Source organism: Neopsephotus bourkii, unplaced genomic scaffold, assembly GCF_033783945.1.
Source record: "Neopsephotus bourkii isolate Nb327-2 ecotype Australia unplaced genomic scaffold, CSIRO-AGI_Nbou_v1 NB_1462, whole genome shotgun sequence".
Lineage (NCBI taxonomy): Eukaryota > Metazoa > Chordata > Aves > Psittaciformes > Psittacidae > Neopsephotus > Neopsephotus bourkii.
Window position 1 is genome coordinate 390,728 of NW_026901939.1, and position 26,195 is coordinate 416,922.

General features: G+C 47.1%; 1 protein-coding gene across 1 annotated transcript; it reads right to left on the minus strand.

Moving 5' to 3' along the window:
• Nucleotides 1–1,696: 1,696 nt before the first annotated feature.
• On the minus strand, nucleotides 1,697–17,604 carry WNT9B (Wnt family member 9B). The gene is made up of 4 exons (XM_061368877.1): nucleotides 17,492–17,604; nucleotides 9,498–9,754; nucleotides 4,184–4,449; nucleotides 1,697–3,641 (listed from the first exon to the last, which is right to left on the minus strand). The coding sequence occupies exons 1-4, from the start codon at nucleotides 17,584–17,586 to the stop codon at nucleotides 3,165–3,167; spliced, it is 1,095 nt and encodes a 364-aa protein (XP_061224861.1). The 5' UTR covers nucleotides 17,587–17,604; the 3' UTR covers nucleotides 1,697–3,164.
• Nucleotides 17,605–26,195: the final 8,591 nt, after the last annotated feature.

Here is a 26,195-nt window from a genome sequence, read left to right on the forward strand (position 1 = left end):
CCAAGGAAACATTAACTAGAAGTGATCCCTTCACATTTCACAGACACCAGTGGTAAGGGACTTGGGGACGCTGCCTCAAAGTCCATATGACATGGACCACACACACAAAATAACCCAAGATCGTTTTCAAGTGCTGCAAAGCAGTATCTAATCCTGCTTTAAATGTGCCTTCTTTGCCTGAAAGAGTGCCAAAGGACCGGTTTAGTTCAAATTATCCACAGTGAAAGGGCTTCATTGAGCTGCCTAAATAAAGATATCTGGTCATCTCACCATTCTTCTGGTCTTGGTTTTGAGTATGTTGTGCAAAACACTTCACATGCCTCCAAAATCCATTTACCTACTGCTCTAAGCATTGCAGCATTTGGAGCCAGATAAAAGGTATTATTAAAATAACACTTTTTTGCCATGTGGATGGGAGAACTAGCCTACAGATTTGAAATGCTCTTCATAGGAAAATGAAAGCTGTTAGCAACATATATTTCCTTCCATGCTCAGTGCGGGACCAGGTCATTGGAGAAGACTAAAAGACTTCCCTAACGTACCTGTTCCTGTGTGCTTTTCTCGTCTGTTTTTTACAGGAATAGGACAGAAGAGTGAGTCTGAGCAAGCCAAAAAGCTTCACTTTGAAACGTGAGACCATCAAGAGAAGTTTCCACCATCTAGGAGCATTCATTCTAGTTGCCCTCAGATTATAACATCTGGGTGTGGAGAATGGACTGTGGATGCCCAGGAACTACTGGCAAGTGGGCAACTGACAAGTGCAGCTTTGAGAAAAGCAAGAGGACAGAGAGGTACCTCCTCCACTGGAGGATCCCCTCTGCTTCCCTCCTCCTTTTACTGAGTCCCAGCCCCTCATTAAATGAGAATGCCCTGTGTGACGGCATGGGATCCCCAGATATCCCTCCCATGATGTGATATATCCATCCTCTCTGATGGAACAAGGCAGTAGCCGTATGGCTTGGGATCAGAAGTGTAGAGCAGAGCTAGTTCCTTTGTCATGTCACCAATGATGCCAATTTTAACTTACTTGCATGCTTTTTCATTGAGTGCTCAACATTGAGACTCATGGGAAGATTTCAACTCTAAAAGGATTAAAGCCACCATGTAAATAATGGTCTGTTCAATATTAAGTTCTTAGGTATTTAGGAGGTAGAGCAAAAATCAGGCCAATTAGCCCTATTTGCAGTACTATGCCTGTCATAAACACTTTAATTCAGTTCAAGTTAACTTGAGCCAGAAACGGGATAAAAAGGAATAAGCCCATTAAAAGACCTGTAGGTAGCCAAAGGGAAGGTTGTAGTGGCCTTTAAAGAGCCAGTTAATGGCTAGATCTGCTCTGAGGCAGTTCTCCTCCATCCTTTTATGAAGCAGAAATCAAAAATAGTTGTAAAAATAACCCAACAGGGCAACAAGGTGAAGACAAAGAGAGTGTAAGTTCACACTCCTCACTGCAATGTGATTGTCCAAAGCACAGTAAATGAATGGAGATCCGTACTCAAGAGCTGGAGAAAACAGGTGAGATCCTACCTCTCGTTAGGAGAGCTTGATCACCTTGAAAACTTGTCCAATTCAGCCTATGGGTGAGTCCATCTAAGCAGCCCACCCCAGCATCTTCATCCATGACATTGCCAATGAATTTTGGTCTAGGTTTAAGGATCTAAGTATTCTTTCCAGCACCAGCCCATCTCCACACAGGCATCCTGCTCCCTGGTTTACAGCCATTACCAACATCGGATAAATACAGCAGCTTTCTTATCTCAGAGGCACTCCAGAGCTGTTCACAATAAAAACACTCTGACTGCTGCTATAGAATTAACCAGGACAAGCTCTGGAGAAGTCAAATACATTGCCAAGCACTGTAACAGAGTTCAACACCCAGTTTGTGCTGCACATATCTGTGTGTACTGGGTGGCCGGGCAGTGAATGCCATTCCCAAGACACAGCCAAAAGAAACAAAACAGGTTGCTTATGTTGTGTTCAGTTGAAAGTGAACTAGGTAAGTACAACTCAAAGCCAGGGCATCACAACTGTGTAATGGACTGTGCTCTTTTCCCCCAGGTCACCTTCTCTCTTGCCAGGTGCCTGCAGTATCTGGATATATCTAACTCCCCTGTGCAGAGATTGTCACCTGTGACTCGCAATTTATAAGATGTCCCAGTTCCTGTGGTTCCTCATTCCCTTTCTAGAAATGTTCCCTGCCATTAGCACAGGGCAGAACTGTGGGATGGGATGCACCTTGGGCACCAGGGCAGAGTGGTTGGTACACACGAGACAAAAAGGTGAAGAGACAAAAAGGTTTGGCTGGGACAAGGCAAGGGAGGGAGGGGGAAAGACGAATAATTGGCACCATCACCCTGGATCCACCACCATAAATAACTCCCTGTGAGGCAGCATGCTGCAGAGGGATCACTTCCCAGACCTCGTCTGAGTTCCTGCAGTATGTGTACTGTAACAGAGGCAATTCCAGGTCTCCTGTGTACAGCAAGATTAAAACATGGTTAACGTGCACTTGGAGTCTCACATCCAAACTTCGCCCTGGGAGATGATGGACATGAGCTCCATTTGTCTGTAAACTGGTATTTCTGAGGCATAATTCTTGCATCGAGATGAGATTACTCAACAGCGTGTCTTTGACTTCAAAGAAGAAAGGGTTCAATCAGCAGCCGGAGAACAGCACTGCAAATCTCTGCTGCCAGAGTCATTTTGCCTTGGTGCAGGAACACAGCTGGTTCTGCTACATCAGGATCCAGCCTCTGGTTAGTTCCTTCCCTGGGCCCCTAATTCAAGCCCTCAGAATTTCAGTTTCACCACCCCAATGCATTTACATAAGTGCAAGTTAGAGATGGAGGAGGGATGTTCCTGCAGACCAGAGTACAAATTTTAGCTCATGAGAGATATTTTTGACTGCTTCAGTGTTTCTGCTGTTCCCACGTTACCCCCACACTCTGACCCTGCTTCCTGATGTGATAGCTCACAAAACCTCTGGTTTTCACCCCTCATATGGGAGTCCTCCCCAGACTGGAGGATCTCAGCATTGAGATAACAGGAGCACTGGACATTTTTGGTGCTTGCCTTTGCCCTCACCCTACAGCAGAGAATCCCATCTCTCCCTCCCTACTGCTTCCTTGTGCTCTAGGACTTGTCTTGACCCTCTAGCACTGTCTTTACTGCTTGCAGCTGTAGACAACCTCTTCCTGCATGCACTGTTGGCATTCAACATAGCAACACCACTGCACTTGACAGTGGCAAGAGAAGGTAACCAGCCGGCTCTGGGTGTTATAGCCTCGTCCACAGCACATGCTGTCACAGTTGCCTTCCCTTGAGCAGGTCCTCCCAGCAGTTCCCAAGGAGTATTTGCTGGGACGACAGAAACTAGGGGAATCTTCCACATACACCAGGTCAGTAGAGCGGGGTGAAGCAGGGTGCTTGAGCGAATGGCTGTGTCTCTGTGGGCCAGCCAGCTCTGAGTGTCCCACAGCGTCGTTGGTGGTGCTAAAGACCTTGACGGCATCATCATAGCGCAGCTTCAGCAGTCGTCCAATCTCATGGAAAGGAGAAAGCTGCTTCCAGCATGTCCGGACAGCACATGAGCCAGAGACACCGTGGCACTTGCATGTGGTTTTGAGACCATTTTTCACAGCCTGATGAGGAATGGAAAGGGTAGTCATTATCTGCCAGGACCATAAGCCTAGTTCTGGGTAGAGGCAATACCTTCGATTGCAGACAGACTGGAAGTACCTCAGTTTTATTGGTATTATTCAGTATTTATTATTATTCCTATTTTATGGAGGAAAAAACAAACTCAGATCTGATCTCAAGAGTATCAACTTCACCATCTCTGAAGCTTTAGCTGTTCCCAAAACTCCCTGTGTCCATGAATTAACTCAGCCATTGAGTTTTACAGCTGTTACCACGCTGTGCATTGCTGTCACTCAGCCCCTGATGCCACTAGAGGATACAGGATGCTACTCTACCACTCGACATGCAACTCTTCACCCCAGAGTACAGAAGTCTTTCCAGGGAGCCCTCAGTGTTGTAAGGTCCATGGCACAGAGGTAGGCAGGTCTGGTTTGTGAGTAGGGGCCATGAACAGCCCTCTCACTAACAGCCTTGGCTGATAATGGCTTAGAAGACTTGCACCAAGTCCTAACTTCATTCTAGCCCTGCTAGTGCAGCTCCTCACCTTGATGCCAACGTTGGTGTTGTGGATGTCCACCTTGGCCCGCAGGTCTTTGCCAATCCTCTTCTGCCCCAAGAACTTCTTCAGGAACTTGGTGCTGTATTTGAGGTTGTCTCCACAGACTCCCCATTGCCAGGCCTTGCGGTTCTCCAGGTCTGGGGAGTCATCGCAGGTGCAGCGCTCCATGCGCCCAGCGCTACACGCTCTGGCCAAGGAGTGGGTGAGAGCAGCAGAGGATACAGCGTAGAGGAAGGCAGTCTCCTTAAAACCTGCACAGGAGAAGGATTAGGAGAAGGTAGGAGCAGAAAAGGCAAAATAAGGTGTTCATCCACCCCACCGGTCCTCCTTAGTCTATGAGCAAAAATCAAGAACAAGACTTAGAAACACAAAGAGACAAAACTCTTCCATTAACTGCCCACCATTCCTAGCAGAGAAACTGAACATCATGTTTGAAGTAGCTGATGTAGCCTCACCCGGTGGCTGTGACTGATTCAATACGACGACAGGAGACCACTCATGAATGAAGGGATGGGTGGCAGCAGCCACATAGTCTTGGGAGAACATTCAACTGCAAAAAGCAGCAGTCATGAAACTCCGTTTGTCCTCATGCTCACCACAGAGCTGATAGGTGTGAAGACGGACATTGACACCATGTTGGGCCTTAAAATTGGGAAATACTTAGAAGAGACTGAAAAATATGTTAAAAATCTGACCTGTTATTTAGAATATTTGTAATTGAGACTGTGCTAGCATTTCATATGGAAAAAGCACTACACAAACTACACTAGCAAAGTAGTTTGACTGGGAAGGTTCCATGTTGAAGGATATCATGGGCAAGAAGGACAACTCTCCTGCATGTATGTTGCAGGGAAGAAAACACATTGAAGCGAAAGAACATTCCACATTGGAAAATTCCACATCGGAAACCACAGAGATCTGATCTAGTCTTGCAGTTAGCCCTCTGAGCAGAGGTTGGAAGGCACTTCTAGAATTCATCCAGTCCAACATCAAATCTTTCCATCATTCTGTTCCCTCAAAGAATTCCCATCCAGCTGTAATAATAGATGAGACCACTGACTGCTGAGATCTGAGTGAGGTCACCATAAATCTGAGCAGAGAACAGGACAAAGAGTTCTGATGGCTATCAGTAAGAAGAATGAAAAATTGACTAATCATGAACACAATGGAGAGGCTGCATTAGGAACGTCAAAATAGACTTCACAGGAGCTCTTTGGAATTGCAGAGTTTTAGAGGAAAGATCTAGCAACAGTATGGATGTGGATGAGTCAAGAAAAGGTGGCGGTCAAGGAGATCAATAAAACTGCTTCCTGCCTCACCATTTTAGTTGCTGTTTCACTGGGACAAGTAACTTGCAACTAAGCTCTCTGGTTGATGATTCTCTATAAGATCTCCTGGGGTACTGGAAGAATGATGAAAAAATGTCACTAAATCATACCAAAAGAGAGGAGAGCATTTGGAAACTGAAACTCTTTCCCATACCATATAAAGCTAGCAGTACCAGTCAGCTCCACATACTCTGCTAAATCTGACTTTGTGGAATACCACACTGCTTCTGCTATTTCTGAGCAGTGATGGTTTGGTTTCTCCTGTGGCACTCCATGTAATTGCTGGTCAGGTTTCAACCCACTTGAAATCAGAGACCACTGCTTGTGGTCAGGCCACTGCAGACAGCAGTAACTGAAGATAACAAGCATACTTCCAAATAGTCTCCTTCTTCTCCTCCCATCAAACCTCCTTTTATGGCAAAGGGTCAATGTCACCAGGCTGCCAAATGCTTGTCTGAAAAGTCTAAGATGATTCCTTCTACTTCTTCGTAAGGGATTGGCCACCATTTAATTGTTTAATTCACAAACCACATGAGTAAAGGAAACACTGAATGGTCCTTGTGGGGTAACAGTGAGCAGCAGAGCAGCTATTGAAGCTGGATTTTTAGTAGGACATAGCACAAATGAGCAGCAATCAGCTTCAACAAGCATGGTTTGAGAGGATCTAAATAGAGGTTTCTCCATGAGTCCTGCGTATCAACGGAGATCTTGCCACCACAGCCAGTGGAGCTTGGCGTGGATTCCCAGGCTCTCAGGGTCTGTTTTAGGGATGAGTCACTCCCCATTGACTGTGTTGATAGTGACTAAACGAAATCCTAAATATTCAGTGGAAGGGGAGAACTTCCAAATGCAGATGACTTTCCTGGGCACTTCAGTTGCAAACATCCATCAGAGTTGAATTTCAAGATGCTGAAGCAAACCAGCTCCCTCTGGTAGGACCTTGCACATGTCCAAGTCTTCCCCTGAGCTCTCTGGAATTACTTCTTAGCTCAGCTGCCTATAAATACAGAAGGATGTTTGCTGCAATGGCAAGACACTGTTCTGTGGTGTGGTGTGATCTAGACCACAAGGAAAACTAGAATAGAAGGAGCTTAGCCATATGGTGATTCTGCCAAAGGAAAGATGCTCAAGGGCAAAGATTTTACAATGCTGCACTAGACTGTGTAAGCATTTCAGACCAAGTGGAAGAGACATCTCTGGGGAATTAAAAAAAGGAGAAAAATAAGAAGAGAAATAGGAACAAAAATCCAAACCCAACCAAAACAGGGGAGCCCAGAGGCCTTCTCAAGGTCTTTAGTACCACCTCCTGCTCAAAGCAGGGCTAGCTCCAATACCAAAGTTGCTCAGGGCTGTGTCCAGGTGAGTTCTCAATATCTCCACGAATGGAAGCTCTCCATCTGTGTGTCAGTGGCCTTGCTTTGTACCACTCCTAGATTCTTCATCACATCAAAGAAATCACTGCTTGAAGGTCAAAGAATCTAACCAACGTGAAGGGAAGAAATGGATTAATGAATGGAAGGATTGCTCACCTCTCCAGAAGGACTTTTTTCTGAGTGTCTGGATTTGAGCTGTCTTTATTATAGGTATTTATTTCCCCCAAATATCCATGTTGTTTGAGATTAAATACTTCTTACCTGACTCTAGCAGCAATCGACTGCCTTTCTGACACACCTTGGAAACAAAAAATCACCACTGCTTTTTATAAAGACACCAGCCACCACTGTGCAACAAGATGGCTTGAAATGTCTTTCCAGAATACATTTCAATCTATTTCCATGGACTTTTAAAGCAGTGGAGAAGAAACACGGGGCAATTTTGCATGAATCAGTGAAGAGTAATATCCTTCAGTCACAGAAGGATTGTAGGTTGTGGAAAAGGAGTTTTCAATTCTATCTAGAGGAGTGTCAGTATAAAACAAGAAATGTGAAAATAACGAAGTTGGCATTTCAAAACCCAGAAAGTCTGGCTTTTTTTCCTTATTTTCTTACTAGAAATATTTAAATAGGAGAAAAAATATGGTGGCATCTCTAGAAGCAGGAAAAGCATTTGTGATCCGAATCAGATATCCCAGTGCTTCAGTTCTGACTGCAAGTTAAGTTTTCACCTACTACAAAAATGAACCATCTCACTGAGCATGATCTTTTTTCCCCTCTTGCCCTCATAAAACTATCAAAGACAATTAAAAAATGTGTGGTTTTCCTCACGGTTTCTCCAACACCATGGCAATATCGCATGATTTAATCATTTTTAAAACTCTCCATCACTCTTTGTGTGAAAGGAGCATAGTCCATTGTCCAACCAACAATTTCCAAGGCAGCAGCAAGACAGCAGTAGGAATATGTGAGGAACAGATCAAAAGTGTTAGCTGAAAACGTTCATATTCTTTGTGAAACCATCCTGTTTGCAAGGTAATGGAAAACGAGAGCTAGTAATTGCTTCCAGCCAACTGCCCTCTCATATAGGAAATGCACACAGCATACTTTTCTGTATTAAATCATCATTTGATCCTTAAGATTGTGTAATAAAAGTTTTCAAACCCTTCTCCTCATCTGCCAAAACAGGTTTTAAATTACAGGTGATATTTTATTTTGTCAGTCAGGAGTCCCTGGAAATGTTAAGGCATGCCACCAGGAGATAATGAAATGTTTTCCAGCTATTTGAAGATGAGGATTATTCAATTGTCATTTTCAAGTTCTTTGAGGTTGATGAAGGTACAGATGTCAGAAAGACACTCAACATGATCACGAACGGCTTCTTCCACAGCGCACTAAAAAAGCCACAATAGAGCCCTGCAATGAAGTAAATTTGATGTTGTATGTGCTGGTTTACTAAAATATAAATGTAGTATTTAAGAAAATCTGATAATTTAAAATGGAAATGTTAAAAAGTTGCAATCCCGATGCTAATTAAAATTAATATTTTCATTTCATTAAAGTTAATATTGGCTTATTCAGCCCCTTTTTGAAAAAACTAAGCTGCTAAACATTATCAAAGGTCTGAAACTCCATTAATACTGAAGACTGTAACAGTAAATGCTACTAAGCATTAACGAAGAGCAGAAATGGTAACAGGCAGCCAGGCGTTGTTTGGATGTAGACAGGCTTAGCAAAGTGCATCTGCATGCTCTGAGAGCTTGCATTAAGGAATTATTTCAGGGTCTGTCTTCATTCCATTTTTCTCAAGTTCTCAGAATTTGAAGGATTTATTATGCTCCCTCCTACCTCAAATAGAGAATTTGTAGGACATTTCATTCCTCTAAAGCATTTGGTGGAGAAAAGTCAGTGGATTTTCTGCCCAGTCTGGCTGAACTTCTGCAGAAACTCCAAATCAGTGTGAAAGTCTTAGGAGATATTTGTGAACATGCACTGAAATGCCTCAATGCTGATAAATAGCTTTTTCTAACAGAAAATTAGGATTAAATTCTGTATCTGAGAACAGCGAAGATTTACATACAGTGATATCCTGAGAGCTAAGAAGAGTCTTCTCTTAAAATGACCCTTGATGTAAAGCATGAACCCTTATTTTTTCAGTTTCATCCACATTTGACAACGAAGGAAGACAGCAAGTCTAGGAAACACTGGCCTTGAAACAAAATCCACAAGCCAAGGCTGTGAATTTCCTTTTACTTTTCAATCTGTGATAAACTGTGCAGGAAAGATGAGGATAAGACATATTTTGTTACCAAAGGGCCCAAACTGTACAGCTGCCATTCTTAGGAAAAACAGATGCTCTGCACTCCCTGGTTTCTGCCCCATGTTGCTTAATTTGAGGTCATAGGATCCCAGACTGGTTTGGGTTGAAGGGACCTTAAAGCTCTTCCAGCTCCAACCCCTGTCATAGGCAGGGACACCTTCCAGTGGAGCAGCTTGCTCCAAGCCCCTGTGTCCAATCTGGCCTTGAGCACTGCCAGGGATGGGGCAGCCACAGCACCAAGTGGGATTTTATACTGCAAACAAAAGACTACCTTGTACCTCGCTTCAGCAGGCTGGTCCGTCCCTCCAGGCTGCAGTTCCAGCGCTCGCTGCGGAACTGGTACTGGCACTCCATGACTCCGAGCCGGATGGCATCCCGCAAGGTCTCTGCCAAGCCAGGCTCCCTCCGGCACAGCCTCTTCTGCTTGCGGGACAGCTTCAGCAAGTCACACTGCTTCATGTGGACCTTCCCCTGGGCAGTGTTTGTGGAGGGTCCCAGGGATGGGAAGTGGGTCAGAGCTTCTTTCCCGGTCAAGCTGAAAGGAAGCAGAAAAGGCAGTGGGTGATGGAGGACGGCAATCATAGAATCATAGAATAGTTCAGGTTGCAAAGGACCTTAAGATCATCAAGTTCCAACACCCCTGCCATGGGCAGGGGCACCTCGCTCTAAACCATCTCACCCAAGGCCTTGTCCAACCTGGCCTTGAACACTGCCAGGGATGAAGCATTCACAACCTCCCTGGGCAACCCATTCCAGTGCCTCACTACCCTAACAGGAAAGAATTTCCTCCTTAGATCCAATCTAAACTTCCCCTGTTTCAGTTTTAACCCATTACCCCTTGTCCTACCACTACAGTCCCTAATGAAGAGTCCATCCCCAGCATCCCTATAGGCCCCCTTCAGATACTGGAAGGCTGCTCTGAGGTCTCCACGCAGCTTCTCTTCTCCAGGCTGAACAGCCCCAACTTTCTCAGCCGATCTTCCTAGAAGGAAAAAGGTGATCGGGGGGAAGGATATTCAGAAAGCTGATGTTCAGGGTTCTTTACCAGAAGATTAACCAATACAGATTGACTAGATCTACTATCCCGTCTCCACCACACACCAAGCCAAAGATTAACACTGTGGGGAGAAAGAGAAAATGCACTTGTGTTGTCACCAGCAGCCTCTGTTGGGAAGTTTTCTTGACTCCATGAAGAGGACACATTCACACCCTGCAGCTTTGTTCCTTTCTCAGTACATTCACTGTCTCATGCAGAGATTTGGTTTGTTCAGTAGTGCTACACCTCTGTGCTAACTCCTTAAAGCATTAACTGCATCCTACCAGGGTTTGGTGGGCACAGGTACCATGCTACTAGACACAACTACAGAAGACTTCATTAGGGACTGTAGTAATAGGACAGGGAGTAATGGGTTCAAACTTAAACAAGGGAAGTTTAGATTGGATATAAAGAAGAAGTTCTTTAGTGTAAGGGTGGTGAGGCACTGGAATGGGTTGCCCAAGGAAGTTGTGAATGCTCCATCCCTGGTGGTGTTCAAGGCCTGGTTGGACAGAGCCTTGGGTGAGATGGTTTATTGTAAGGTGTCCTTGACCATGGCAGGGAGCTTGGAACTGGTCCTTTCCAACCCTAACTGTTCTATGATTCTAAGACCAACAAGGAGACTTGATCAATGACCAACTTTCTAGGGCAAATACATCTTTTGCTGGAAAACATTTTTGTACTGAAAAAAATAAGGGAAAGCTCAACTAAAAATATGTCTCTAAATGCCACAGCAATGCATGTGTATGTGTTTATATGTAATTCAGCTGAAAAATGTCACGAACTTGAGATAAATGGTTTCATTGTTCATGGCAAGAGAATATTTTTCTTGCAAAATTTATCTCCCTTAATATCTTTGGGCTGCTTGAAAATACAGATAAATTAATTTACTCTGATGCAAACAACCTGGGAACAGTCCTGCATTTGCACAACACTGATCAGGAGTGCCTCTCCTTATTACCAAACAGGTAAGAATTGGAGAGTGCCTCAACCCCCATCCTGAAAATAAATAGAGAAATGGAAACATCCTAAAACCTCTGCTTTTGGACACATCTCAGCCCTAATATGAGCATTTTCAGACTACGCCCTCCCTTCTCCAAGCCTTGCTGTTTTCTTTGCAAGTCCACCAGCACTTCAACATGGACAAGCTGATGACCCAGTTCTTTCTTGTTCTCTCCCAGTCAGGAAAACTGGGCTATACTGCTCCTCAAAGTGACTGTGGGAGTCAGACCAGGAAGGGTGGATAGGGAGGGATGCAAGCAGGAGCAATCTCTGGAGCATATCTACAAAGACCACCTGGCTGTGGCATCCCCACCAGCGGTGCAGGGACTCCCCATCGCCTTCAGTGCTTGAGCAAACCCAGCCAGATGGAGATGGACACGAGGTAGCAAACTGGTACAATGCCAAGCAAGCAGTTCCCCACAGCAGTGTAGGAAGTGAGATTCTTCACCTCTGCACCATTATTGGGTTCCTTATAAAAGCATGGCACTTTCACAGTACAAGCACTGCAGCTACAGTTTTAGTCCTCCACATACTTTATATTTTAAACATTAATTCTGAGTTAGATGTCTAGATCTCTCTGCAGTCAATACAGTCTCCTCAGGCATGGGGATTATAGCACAATTCAGCTGACCTAACCTCACAACACTTCTGCCTTCACTCTCGCAGTAGCCTACAACCCCCAGATGCACTCACACGTCCATAATTAGGAACAAGTTCCTACAGAGATCAGGATTCATTCCATCAGATCAGCACACAGACACAGCTCTCAAAACCAGTGGCTCAGGTAACTTTCAATTTAGGTCAGGAGGCAGAGAAATAACAGGAGTTGCCCAAGATTGCTTAAACAGGGGAAGTTTGGATTGGATATAAGGAGGAAGTTCCTTACTGTAAGGGTGGTGAGGCACTGGAATGGGTTGTCCAGGGAGGTTGTGAATGCTCCATCCCTGGCAGTGTTCAAGGCCAGGTTGTATCGAGCCTTGGGTGAGATGGTTTAGTGTGAGGTGTCCCTGCCCATGGCAGTGGAGTTGGAACTGGATGATCTTGGGGTCCTTTCCAATCCAAACTATTCTATTATTGTAAGGTCCAGTGGCAAAGCTGGGAGCAGAAGCCACTCTCAAAGTCCCAACAAGCACAGCTAAAATTACCCATAACAGCAAATCCTTGCAAACTCTGACTGTAAATGTGTTTCGTTACGGTAAAACTACCATGGGATCAGATCAGGATCACAGTATGAGAACATTCTTACAAGATTAAATAGAAAATATGCAGAAATTTGCAGTTAAGCAAACTGCACATTGATTTTAGATGATTTAGAGTTTATTATCTACAGATCGTATGGCAAAAAAGGAAAATAAACTCTTTGAATTAATGCACACCTGCTAGCAATCTGAAAGAACAATAAGGATCTCCAACTTTTATTTCTCCCTCCTTTTCTGTCTAAGCACTTTGCTAAATTCATCTATTTCCTTTAATCTCCTTCCAGCCACATTCCAGCTGCTTAAGAAACTTTTAATGAGAGCCTGTTCCTGTGCAATGCCCAGTGTCCTCTGGATCTGAAAGATCTTAAAAATCCCTAAAAATATGCCTTTTCTACCTCTCCCAAGTCAGGAGAAAAATCAAAGGGAGCCACAACAGTCCTCCATATCTGATTTCATGGGCCTTTCATGTTCCACAGAAATATCTACACCCCACAGATAACTGCAACAAGCATTCAGGAGAGGTGAAAGAGAATATGGGACAATGACAGATCAAATCAAGGCCACTGCAGTGCACAATAGGTCCTCAGCTCTCCTTTCTCCCTGGCAACTCAATGGAAGAGAGTTTTAATCCTTTCAGAAGCAACATTATTTCATCCTCAATATTCATCCCTGTACAAATGGATGGCCAGCAGCAGTGTTGTAGTGCCTTGACTGTAGGGAAGGATCTTCCATGCTTTGTACCACCCGCTGTCTACAGAGGAGGTGGCAGAAATCCCTAAAGAAGCATCTTGGGATAAACTATTGCTCTCAAAGGTGTTTTACCTTTCTCCATCAGAGTTGTCATTTCAGACCCTCTTTATACCTGCAGCCCTCCAAGTTTTCTGTCAAGCTTTCTGCTCCTCACAAAGAAAAATGGCTTGAATTAAAATCTCAAGTGAGGTTTACATGAGGTTACGAGTTGGAATCCTTTGCAATGAGCTTTTCTGCTTGCTGTGAACCCTTTTTGGGAACAGCAACAGATAATGTGTCCAGATATAGCCTCTGTTTAAAAAAGGGCAATTCTCCTGAAACTCCACAGGGAACAGCATATCCTCCATTGGAAGAGATGGCTGTTTTGGGACGAGAAGTATGGCATGAGGATTTAGCTGGGAACTATTGCAATCAGTGCCTATGCACCAGTTCACTCTAACTGCACTGGGTTCTTCATCCTTACCTGCTCTGTGCTCCCACAGGATGGACATACTTGGTTTATATCCTTCCCCTCTTGCCTCAGTCACTGAAACATCTCCATGTAGCTCCTGATTTCAGGGCAGTGCATTCCAGCAGTCTGGTTGATCATTACATGGGAGATCTAACTGAGTCTAACTCTGGGCTGGCCACGCTCCTTACATGAAACACTCAACATTCAATGGGGCAATTTTATAGGAAGTCTGATACCCTGATACAGTGACTAAAGAGAATCTGGGAATGGAAGGTAAGCAAAAAGCACCTGTGAAAAGCCTTTACCTATTCAATGCCTCTGTAGCCACACATCATCTCTGCTGTGACAGTCACTACAGACTCCATCTTTTCAAGTCTCATCTGAAAGCTGCCTTCCTTCTCCATTTCTGCTCTCTTTCTGCTAATACACTTTTTAAATACCCCAGCATTCTGTGTGTCTGGGAATGCAAAGGAAGATGCTGTAACAAACCCTCCTGATACACTGTACTTTGAGGAAGGATTATTCAGCCTGGAAGTAATATAAGCATTTGTTTTATCAGAAACATCTTCAGAAATCTTTCCAGGGTCAGAACTGGACAGGAGAATCCCTGTAGGTAGTAGATTCATCAGGGACATGCTTCAATAACAGTTACCAAAGCAAACATAAGAATGTAGGTAACTGGGCTAAAGATGAAACCCAAAGCTTACTCAACATCTCTAGAAGGATACAGGGGACAGACAGAAGGATGCAGGGGTATCCTTCTATCTTGTATACCAGGGGCATACAGGTGAGCACAGCATTTTTGAAGGTACCCTTATTCACATTAAGATGTCATTTGACATACTAAACTCTTTTCAGAACTATGCAAACCTAATACACCCACAAGTCATGTGTTGTTCTAACTTTCTAAGGGCCCCTTCCAGCATGAAATGAGCAACACTTGTGTCACTGACTTTGATGGGAGCAGAACTAGCTCCAGAGGACACAGGTAGGCTGAATTAAGAGGAGCTGTGAAGGCAGGCAGTACATGGAAGCCTAGCACCTCTGTACCTAGCACAGGTATTCAAGGACGAGTTATAAAGGAAGGCTCCAGCAGACCTGGCTGCCCACATTGCACAGGCCAAACTGAGCCATGAATGAGACATGTGTTGCAGCTTGCTCCATGGAGGTCTCTCCAGGAGAAGGCTTTAACCAAGTCTGTGGCTCCCGCCCATCCAACAACAACCTACCTGAGCTGGGTCTCTTCTGAATTCTGCCCTAACTCTAGGAAGAGACCCTCTTACACCCTCTGAGGAGCTCTTTGCCCTCCAGCACAGCCTGAACTACTTCCCACTTTGTGAAACCCAGCCCCTAAGAAGGCAACAAGAGCTGAGAGCTTTTAGGGAGGTGTAGAGAGATTCCCACCCAAGGAGCTGTACATCCTGAAAGCAAATGCACGGCTAGGATGAGGAGGGAGTACCTTAGAGGGGCTGGAGCATGGGGGACATTGAAGCAAAGGTGGAAACAAAACAAGCACGAAGGAAGTCAAGGGGTGTACACTGCCTGTGTACCAGGGAAACAGCCACCCCTGGGTTCCTGCATCTAATGAGCCAGGCAAGCCCAACATCACCTGAACAACAGCTGGACCACACTTTATGCAAAGCTTATTTTCTCCCCTCTCCTGTAGGCTCCAATGTACCCCTCTGTGGAACCAGCGTTAGCAATTCAAGGTCTGCCCAAGCACAGCCAGTGTGCTGACATCAGATAGCCAACAACCCCAGGTGATGGGAATGTGCTCTTCCAAGGTCTGCCCACAGCTGCCAGTATTTCTCCAGTGTAAGGCTCTGCTAAGTATGGCAAAGCTTGATCTTGTGTATTTATAGGTTATCTTCATCTTTGCTGGGCCCTTGGACCACTTCTGCTGGACTACCCCAGGCACTTCTTGCCTTACCTTGGTCCTGATGGAGTCAAACTTGGCATTTTCACTGCTTTCAAACAGCAGTGTCTCACCTTTGCCAAAGCCACTGTAAGCAACAGAAAGGGCTCAGGTCCTCTCTTTGCAGATTGGCACCCAAAAGCCCCCTGCACCTTTCATTACATCTTCGGAGGTTTCCTCAATTAAGTGTTTGGAAAGCAAAGATCTGGCTCCTGTGCATAAGTCTCTCCTATTCAGCAGAACTTAGAGGTTGCCTGCTGCACCAGGGCCTAAGGTCCCTTCTCATTCAGTAGTAATTCAGATGTGAGATACTTCCAAACCAAGCTGTATCAGGCATTCACATCAGGACTTCTGGATACTAGAGTTCCTCTGTGTCTATGGGCTTAAAGTAAGCACCCATGGATCACATTATCCATCGCTACCAAGCACCCAATGGTTCTTAGACTTTGTTTTCCTTCTTGCAGTTTTTCAATGGAGAGGTGAGAATACGCAGGGCAGCCCTGTGACAAACCCCTCAAGGAAAACACCTTCCAGAAGTGGAACTGCAGCCTCAGATCCTGAGCTAGGCACCATCAAGAGGCAGCGCACCCAGATTTAATGCCCAGGAAGCAGCTTCTATCAAACAGATCCTTGTCACAAGATAAAGAATCAGTCAGGTTGCTTTAAGAGCTTGAGCAATACTCAGTGACCGCTTTGTGTTAGTTATCTGAAAGGAAGGCACAGGGACATTCACTTCCACTAAGGACAACCCTGTGCACGTGTCCCCATAGCTGAAAAGCCAAACACCACAACCCAGCTCCTTTGTAGAGCATGTGTACATACACACCATGAATGACCAAGAAAGGTAGGGTCCTCCCCTGGCAGCAGGTGCTTAGATACGAGTTAGGCTAAACAATACAATTAATTAACTTAAAATCCATCTGTTTTAAGGAAGCTTTGATTCAGGAATGAAATACCAATCATTGCCCTATGTAAGCAGTGCCAAGCCTGCAGATACTTGCCAGCAACTGTAAGAAGTGTCTGCCACCTGATGGGAGGATCAGTAGAGAGGGACCAAGACCCTCCAGATCTGTCTTGGGTGTTACCATCACTCGCAGCAGTGTCTGAATGCATTGGTATTTGCGGCTCCTCTACCCTCCCTGGGAGATGAGCACTAACAGCCCTGCTTAGCACAGGAGAGTCTGAAAAACCTCCCTGAGAAGCAGCTCACTGAGAAAACAAACCAAAACCCATCTCCACAGGAAGTTCTGCATTGACCAAGTCTATTAAGACCCCACCTTTGCCTTTAACCCAAACAAACTGAAATGTGAGGGGATGACACGCACCCAGGGGCAGTCGTGCCCAGGTTTATCCTGCACCGTATCCAGGCTGAAGCATCAGTTCTGCCTCCCTGCGCACCCTCTGGCCCTGGGCTGGCTTGGAGCCCCGCAGCACCCACATGCCACCCAGACCTCTCTGCTGAGCCCGGCCTTCCTTCTCCCACCTCCTTCCCTCCAGGGAAGCAGCGTGGAGCGGGGTGTCACAGCCTGCAACCAGCCGGGGCTAATTCGCATCCTGAACGGAAACGGAGCGCGGTTCAAGCAAGTAAGCTTGATCCCGGGTGCTCCCAGCATCTTCCAGCCCGCCCCTGCGCACCGCTGCCCACACCTTGGTCTTTCCTCGCCCCGTTTCTCCGCCGTGCTCACACCCAGCACCCTTTACCCCATCCCTTTCAAGCTCCACAGCTCCAGGCACCGCTCACCGGCACCCGCGCAAGGGCGCAGCAGCCGCGGACCCTCCGAGCCTTCCCCCAGCGCAGCATCCACCGACCCTCCGCGCTCCCCCCCATCCCGGCGCTGTCCCGCGGACCCTCCGCGCTCCCTCCCCGGGTCCCTGCGCGGAGGCGGCGCCAGGGGCCGATCCCCGCGGGCGGTGCTGACCCGAAGTAGGCGGCGGCGGGCGGCGGCGGCAGGAGGAGGAGGATGGGAAGGAGGAGGATGACGATGAGGAGGATGCGGCCGAAGGCGCAGGGCATGGTGCCGGGCGGTGCCGTTCCGCAGCTCACTGCGCGGCCGCCCGGCGCCGCGGCTCTTTAAGCGGGAGGCGGGGCGGCCCCCTCCTCCCGTCCCGTCCCGTCCCGTCCCGTCCCGTCCCACAGCCGCCGGGCACCCCCGGGGCTCCCTGAGGACCCGCTGGCCCCCAGAGCCCTCAGGGTCTCCGTGCTGGGTCGCGTCCCACCAGGTCCCTCCATCCTTGCGGGGCGCGGGGACGAGCATTGGCAGTCCCCATGGCAGCTCCGGGATGCTCGACGGTGCCATATGGAATAGTATATAGGGAATATCCTGCTGCCAAAGTTTACTGCTGCCTTTGACAGCTGCGGGCACCCGGTTATACAGCTAAACTGGTGGGTTAAGGAAAAAACTAAAGAGGCACCTGCAGTGCCTGGGCACCCAGCACACACCTGATCCAGTTCTGCTTCTGCCTGGGCTCACTGCTCTAATGTTCGTGGACATACCAGGGAGATCCCATGCACAGAGCATGCTCTCACAGGCACATATAACCAAACATGCACTGCACAAGCAGACATCTCCTAGAAATATCGGTGGGAAGGACCCTTTGGAGGTCTCTGGACCATCTTCCTGTCCCGAGGCAGGTTGCTGTCAAACCTAGATGAGGATGGTTGTGTCTTTGTCCTGCAAGACCTCCAAGGATGCAGATGTCCAGACCTTTCTGGGCACTTGTTCTATGGATGCATGACCCTGCAGGGTAGGCACTGTTTAATGCCCAGCCTGATCCTCTCCAGTGCAATTACACACACTTCCACAGAGGAACTCAGCAACAAATAACCAGAACCCAGTGTCCATTGAGACAAATGTTAGCAAGGTTTAATCCCCGTGCTCTGAAAACACTCCCATAAAATCACAGGACTATGGAGACACATACGTGATAGGGCTCCAGACAGGCAGGTAACCAAAGAAGCCAACCCACCCAAGGAATAAGTGAGAATGGCAGTTTTGCTGAGCTGGTGGTGCACTGCTGCCTTTCACACCCTCCTTCATAAGGTTTGCCTTGCAAACAGTGTAGAGGTGTGTGCAAGGTTGTGAAACGCAGCACTTCCCAGTCACACTTAGGGAACTCCAAGTGGACCTGTAAGTGCTCCCATCCTGCAGCTGCATCCTCAAACGTCTCCTGATGGGGAGGGTACACTGAGAGCTGCTCTCTGTTACCGACACCGGTGTTGTTCTCCAGGGTGTGCTTGGGCTGCTGCTGCTTATTTTCCTACACATGGCACTTTCCCAGGGTAGGGCATCTCTATAACCTGCCTGGATGATGGAGCTGAGCTGTCCCACCTCCTGCCTGCACAACCCTGCCACAAGGGCATTAAGCCTTCAGCACAGGGGACAACACGAGTGGTCATCTTGACCCCAGACCTCTCTTCCTTCTTGGCTTATTGGGGAGCCACTGTAGCAGGGCCTTTTCCCTGGTGTCTGAAGCAGAGAGGAAGGTGTCAGGAGAGATGCTGACCAAGACAAGCTGGTTGTGGAGGTGGGCAGGAAACAAGCCATGAAGCAGGGATATAGGTGCCTTAGCACATGGGTCAGGTAATGCTTTGTGCTGACAGCAGGAGTGGAAAATGCTTTGCCAGAGGCAGGGCTGAGGCTCGGATGTGTTGAGGACTTTGGAGGAGCAGGGCTTAATACATCAGTGGAAGGGAAAGTACTTGAAAGTGGGAGAGCAGCAAGGGCACTTGAGACCTGTATGGTGAGAAGACTGTTTAACAGCTCTGCTTGCTCCACTGCACAGTGCAAGGCCCAGGATTAGGCTTTGTCATGGAGTTCATGGAGTTGGGGCTGTTCAGTCTGGAGAAGAGAAGCTGCGTGGAGACCTCAGAGCAGCTTCCAGTATCTGAATGGGGCCTATAGGGATGCTGGGGAGGGACTCTTCATTAGGGACTGTAGTGATAGGACAAGGGGTAATGGGTTAAAACTTAAACAGGGGAAGTTTAGATTGGATCTAAGGAGGAAATTCTTTCCTGTGAGGGTGCTGAGGCACTGGAATGGGTTGCGCAGGGAAGTTGTGAATGCTCCATCCCTGGCAGTGTTCAAGGCCAGATTGGACGAAGCCTTGGGTGAGATGGTTTAGTGTGAGGTGTCCCTGCCCATGGCAGGGGGGTTGAAACTGGATGATCTTATGGTCCTTTCCAACCTGAACTATTCTATGATTCTATGTTACGTTATCCCAGTTCCTGGTAGGGATGCTTCAGGACTTGACATTGTAGACCCTGCTCTAGTTACATTCATTTATTTCAGAGCTGATTTGATCTGTGCTGTTTTGAAAGCACTTTTAGGGACATTTGCCACAATGGCCATATTTCTGCTAAACCGAATAGTTTTCTGGGTCAACTGCTTTTTGCTCTGTTCACCCTCCTATAGCCGTTTGGCCAAGTATCTATTATTTCATACCCATAGTTTACATAGTCTTTTTATCTATGACATTTCAAGGAGCTTTTAACTGAATTGCCACCCAACTTTATTTAATTCACAAGAAAAAGCCGTATATTGTAAGATTTTGGAGGAAAGATATTTTAAGGGATTCAAGAGAACCAAAGGACTCCTCTCTTACAGCAGTGTCAGTCGGCTTACCTGGACCGCATCAAACATCCTAACTCCAGCCCATGGCATGTGTTGAGTGTGCCTGGACTGCTCAAGTAGCGAGTGATCCCTGCCTGTGGTTAGGAATCACAGCCATGGGCAGCTTGGCAACTGCCTGAGTAAGAATTGCATTCATCCCTTTGACAGACCAGAGAACTTCCATGCCCTCCTTTAGGCATGCCACCTTTGGTTACCTTCATCACGTTTCCCTGCTCTGATTCTCCTTCATTGTCAATGAGGAGAACAGAATAGCACGTATACCAGATATGTTTCCTGTCTTGATCTCTTGCAGTGATTCCTGATGTCCTGCTCTCCACTGTGACCATGCAGGAGATCTGAGGTCATATTTTTGTAGAAGGCTGTACTTAATTAAATGCTTATTGTCGATTGGAAACTCACTGTCCACAAAGAGAAAGTGGGAACTTAGCTCAGATATAGACAATCACACTGTAGACATCCTCCTATCGTGAGACAGGTCTCTCCTCCCATGCCCCATTGTGTTGCAATATCCTGGGAAAATGGTGGGTTTCCCACCAGCTTTAGGTTAAGGAGTAAATAAATCCTCAGCTCACCACAGGTAATACTCTGGAGCACTGACTGCTTCTGATCTTGACCCAAGCATTGCTTTGTTGCTTTACTAACACTCAACTGATCCCTTATGGAAGATTTATGTTCCTCCTTAGCTTATGCCAGCAGGAGTGGCAAGAAACAGCAACTGTTGTCTATAAGCAGTGTGATTTCATGGAACTTTAAGCTGAGATCCAGGTAGGAATACAATAGAACTAGGAAAGGGTTGGAGAATTACAGCAATACTGATCAACGACAGAGACGGGCATCTGTAGCAGGAGCTACTGAGTAAGCTGGGATACTTCACTTTGGAAAAGAGACAACTGATGGGGATACACCAGAGGTCTTGCAGACCAAGTGGCTGATAGAGGGTGGACAAGAACTTACAGTTATTGGGGCATTAAATCAAGCCAGCTGGTGGCTTTAAAAATAACAAAACCAACCCCAAAATGCCCTGGATGGCACTCTTCACACAGCCAAAATGCTCTCACCAGGAGCTGTGGGACTGCAGGCTACACCATGTCACAGAAGCCAGATGTTTGCATGCAATTTAAGGAGAAACCAAGTAGATTTATGGAAGAAGAAAAACCCCTCAGTGTTACTAAACCCATCAACACCACCTTGGGCTGGGGAAGTCCCTAAGCTGTGAATTCTTGGTGTCTGGGACGTTTTTCAGGAGGTGAGCCTCTACGTGCACATTCTGTTCTTGTGCTTTGCCCAAGGAATCTGCCTTTGCACAGCGTCGCTGCTGGGCATGAGCCAAACTGGAAAATCTAAACAGAAAATTGGGAAAATTGGGGAATGGATCAAAAGAAAACTCAAATTACAAAGATGGCAGAAATGAAAGCAAGGGACGTATCAAAGCATCAGAAGTATGCAAAACTGGGAAGAAAAAAGGCAGAAAGGAACCTGATGAAAACTCCTTTGGAAATGTTCGCTGCTCCCTGATGGATCCAAGCAGCTGGTGATGGCTCCCTAGCGTAGTCTTACCTGGAGAGACAATAGGATCAAGGGATCAAGGTCTAGTAGCTGGGTCCACAATCACCTCTAGTGGCAGGTAGTAGCTACATCTACCCACTTGCACAATGGACAGAAGCTTGGCCAGAGCAGGGTGACACTGCTGAGGAATCCAGTCACCCTGTGGGCCCTCATGTGAGATGGGTAGAGGTAAAAGTGAGAAGCATCAGCAGGAGTCTCTAGAGGACCTGAAGGACATCTGCAGTCTTGAACTACAAGACATCAGGGTCTGCCTGTCACCACAACAGCTTTGTGAGGGGTGCTTTGAACTGCAGTGTGAGCACAGCCACCTTCACCATGCTAGGGTGGATTTTCCAACCTAGACCCCAGTCTGGACCTGATATAAACTGAAATAAACTGAAATCCTGAATTTCCACTTCCTTTGCTAGTAAAAGGCCCCAGCACTCTATGTCTGTGCAGCGATCCAAGAAAAGGAGATGGAATGATCAGATGTTCTTCAGACCCAGTTTGAAGTGAGCCATCTTGGTGTTACTCATCCAGATAAAATGGTGTGTAGGGCTACCCAGGAAGGCTGGTGAGACTGAAGTCCAATGATGAAGCATTCAGAGTCAAAATAAAGGGCCAGCACAGCCTGCAAAGCAGGAGGACAATGGGTGATGGTTTTAAACTTGAAAGAGGGGAGATTCAGACTAGGTATAAGGAAGACACCTTCACAACGAGGGTGGTGGAACACTGGCACAGGTTGTCCATAGAGGTGGTAGATGTTCCATCCCTGCAAGGTCAGGTTGGATGTGGATCTGAGCAACCTGATCTAGTTGAAGATGGCCCTGCTCATTGCAAAGGGAGTGAACTACGTTTAAAGGGAACCTTTGAAGTTCCCTTCCAACCCAAATGATTCTATGAATCTGTGACTGTTCAAGGTAAGAGACAAGAGCAGGGTCAAAGTAGTTCTTGTACCCTGGAGGACCCAGTGGAGCTCAGCCTGGTCACGCCAACAGTCAGTCTTGCTAAGGTCCTAGGAAAAGGCCAACAGCTCACAGGGGCCTCCAATGAGGTGTCTTGGATGGATGGAGAGAATATGATGAGAATTCATATTCAAGCAGTCTATGAAGAGTTGCTGGGCTCTAACAGGGAAATCTGAGGATGCCAACAAACGATGAATTGAACCAGTCTAAAAGCTTGGTGCTGCCTGAAGAGGAATCACTCTTCCTTCCTTTATTCTCCCCTCTCTGCCCCCAGCAGCAGACCTGACCACCCTTTTACACAAGCTCTTTTTTGCCATGTTCTGCGTAATCAATGAGCTGAATCAGTCCATGGAGAGCTCTGTGGGCACCAAGCTGGTTCCAAATCGTCGCAGACCCACATGTGGCCTGGTAGCCAAACCCTTTAGCCACAGCACGAGCTAGGTGTTAGACCCCTGCTTGGACTGAGCCCTGCACTGTCAGCATCTCAGCTTGGGTGAGCTGAACCTTACCAAAGTGCCTTGAGTTCAACTCCATAATCTCCAGTTTGGTCCTTTTCCCAGTTACCCTGGTGTGCCTGCAGCTCCTGGTGCTGCACTGGGACATGCTGATCATCCTGCAGGTATGAAAAACCAGTTATTTCCAAAGACCTTAACACACATCCCATCAGTCAGGTGCATTCTGATAGGTGAGTCAGGTTTAGGACAACCAAATTCTGCTCCTTACCCATCCTCAACCAGTGGGACCACATTCCAAGAATGGGATCAAGTCCTAGATATATTTGTACCCATGTAGCTTAGCAGATGCTTTCAGGAGTTGTGTTTTGAATCCTCTGGGTTTGCTTTAAACCACAGCTTCCTGGCCAGATTGTGTGGGATAGGAGCTAAGAGCACAGAGCTTCCTTTTGCTGCACACTCCAGAAACTGCTCAGTGAAACGACCAAGGAAGACAAAGAGCAACGCACAGGAGCAAGAAAACCATGAAGAGGGAAGAAAGAGCAAAAGTGGCTGCAGGACCTGAGGGTTCTGAGAGCAGGAATGAATTATTGGCAGCCTCAAATCAATCATCTGCTATTTCTTAGGCACATAAATTAAAGTGGGGTAGAGCCTGGGAGACTTGGAGGCTAAACACTGTGATGAGTAGGGAAAGCAGAACAAAGATGAGTTCAGCCTGGAGAAGAGAAGGCTGCTTGGAGACCTCAGAGCAGCCTTCCAGTATCTGAAGGGGGGCTATAGGGATGCTGGGGATGGACTCTTCATTAGGAACTGTAGTGATAGGACAAGGGGTACTCGGTTAAAACTGAAATAGAAGTTTAGATTGGATACAAGGAAATAGTTCTTTACTGTGAGGGTGGTGAGGCACTGGAATGGGTTGCCCAGGGAGGTTTTGAATGTTCCACCCGTGGCACTGTCAATGCCAGGTTGCACAGAGCCTTGGGTGATATGGTTTAGTGTGAGGTGTCCCTGCCCATGGCATTGGGGTTGGAACTGAATGATCTTAAGGTCCTTTCCAACCCTAACTATTCTATGGTTCGAAGTTTGGGTAGGAAGTGTGGAGGTAATGCACAGCCCAGGGAAGAAGAGGGTTGAAAACATTACTATTTAAGCTACAGCTTACTAAGAAAACAAACATTTACCCAGATTTGGTAAACTGGGCTCTGCTCTGGGATTCCCATTGCCTCCCCTTTGCAGGTGGAAAAACCTGGCAGCATGAACATGGGTGATTCTGACTGCCCGAGGGGGGCATCTCTCCCTCGCAAGGATGAAAAGGTTAAATTTTCAACCTAACTATTTCAAACCGGACTCAATGAAGAGCAAACGTGAGTCCTGCCCTAATCCTAGAGAGGAGCGAACTGCCAGGGCTGGGTTTTCCCCCTGTGTCCCATCCCTTGCTATGCTGCCGCCTCATTGCCAGCAGGTGGTACTGTGCCCCCAAGGATCGCACAAGGAGCGAGGCTTTTCCAGGAGAAATCCTGTTCCAAACAATTGGGAAAGGTGTTCGCTGTGTTTCTCTGCCCTACCTGCTCACCCTAGGCTCCTCTTGTAGCCTTCCTCTGCCCAAAACACTTGCCCTGTGCTCCTGAGGTGAGGCATGAGCAGCACATGGGGGTCTGCTTGCAGGGGATGCTCTTATCACTCCTCGGTGGCATTAACCACGCAAGTGAGTGTAAACTTGGATTTTGCTTCCCCTCCATCACTTGGACCACTTCCATCCCCGAGAGCTGGGGGAGATGAGATGCGATGGGCTAGTCCTGATGTGTGGTTCTGCATCCTCTTAGCTGGGATGGACACCGCCAAGTACTCAAGGCCTTGGGGAAGACGTTTTCAGGGGTATAATCTTGCTACCTGGGCTCTGCTTGAACAGCCCAGTTTTGTCTGAAGTGGGACTGGGAAAGCATCGTATACAGCTCAGTGCCTCAAACTACATCACGAAAGGACCTTACCTCCTACCGCTGCATGGTCAGCAGTGGCAGGTCCACTGGATGGCACTGTGTACCACACTCCCAAGCTCTCCTGGCAAGTGGTCCCCATCCTATCATGCTCATTCCCGGGATCACAGAGCACAGGTGTGATGCAGCCGGTCTGTGGGGTCATCAGCACCTACACTGCGTTTTAGAACCCCCTTCCTTTAAAGTAAAGATGGTCTTTGAGAAACTCTGGTAATTGAGAGATACCTGCTGGTTGCAAAAGTAGGAGCAGGACACAGTGTGCCGGACATTCCGGTCCTGATCCACAAAAATACAATCTCATGGTCATAGAAACAGCAATCCTGCTCCAACACACAGAAAATCTACACAGTCCTGTATGCATCTTCCATAAAAAACGGGGTAACAAAACAAAAGGAAAACTGTATGAAGGTGACACTGATGTAAATAAAGATTATTCCCCCCCCCAGCTGTGAGTCACCACTTAGCCCCACAAACAGGATACCTGGATAACGGAGGGGGTAATCCCAGGAGGGGAACATGTGGCTGTGGTGACACTGCAATAGGAAGATTGAAGGCAGAGGAGTCCCCAAAGAGAACCAGAGGAGCCTTCATCACTTTATGTGCACAGGGAGCACTGTGGGGTGGGTACAGAGAGGACCACACACCAGCTGAGGGATGCTCCATAGGGCCTTCTTGCCTTGCTGTGGAACAGAAGTGGATGTACAGGGATCAAAAGTGAAGCTCCAGTAACTTTTCAGCTCCAGCTTCCCCTAGCAATAAGATCTCCAAGGCTGGCCCACTTGCCAAGCTGCTCGACAGGAAAGATGCTGCTCACACACCTCTGATGGGTGCTGTTCCTTTTATTTTCACCTTAATACAAGAGGCAAGAGTGTCCTCAGGCACTGCAGAGATCCTGAGCGCCCGGAAATTGTTGGCTGCTCTGCAAAGCAGGACCATGGTAGGAGCTGAGAATTAAAGGCCCATTTAGGAGGATGAGGTTCATGGGGTTGTGTTCAGGGAACAGCATGGGAATGGAAGACAGAGTTACCCAGAACAG

Excerpts from the sequence above, each read along its gene's own strand:
- WNT9B (XM_061368877.1), bottom strand. The coding sequence starts at position 17,586 with ATGCCCTGCGCCTTCGGCCGCATCCTCCTCATCGTCATCCTCCTCCTT. Across the intron at positions 9,755-17,491 it reads CCCGCCGCCGCCTACTTCGG|CTTGACCGGGAAAGAAGCTC; the intron begins GTCAGCACCGCC and ends GCTTCCTTTCAG. Across the intron at positions 4,450-9,497 it reads GACCAGCCTGCTGAAGCGAG|GTTTTAAGGAGACTGCCTTC; the intron begins GTACAAGGTAGT and ends TCTCCTGTGCAG.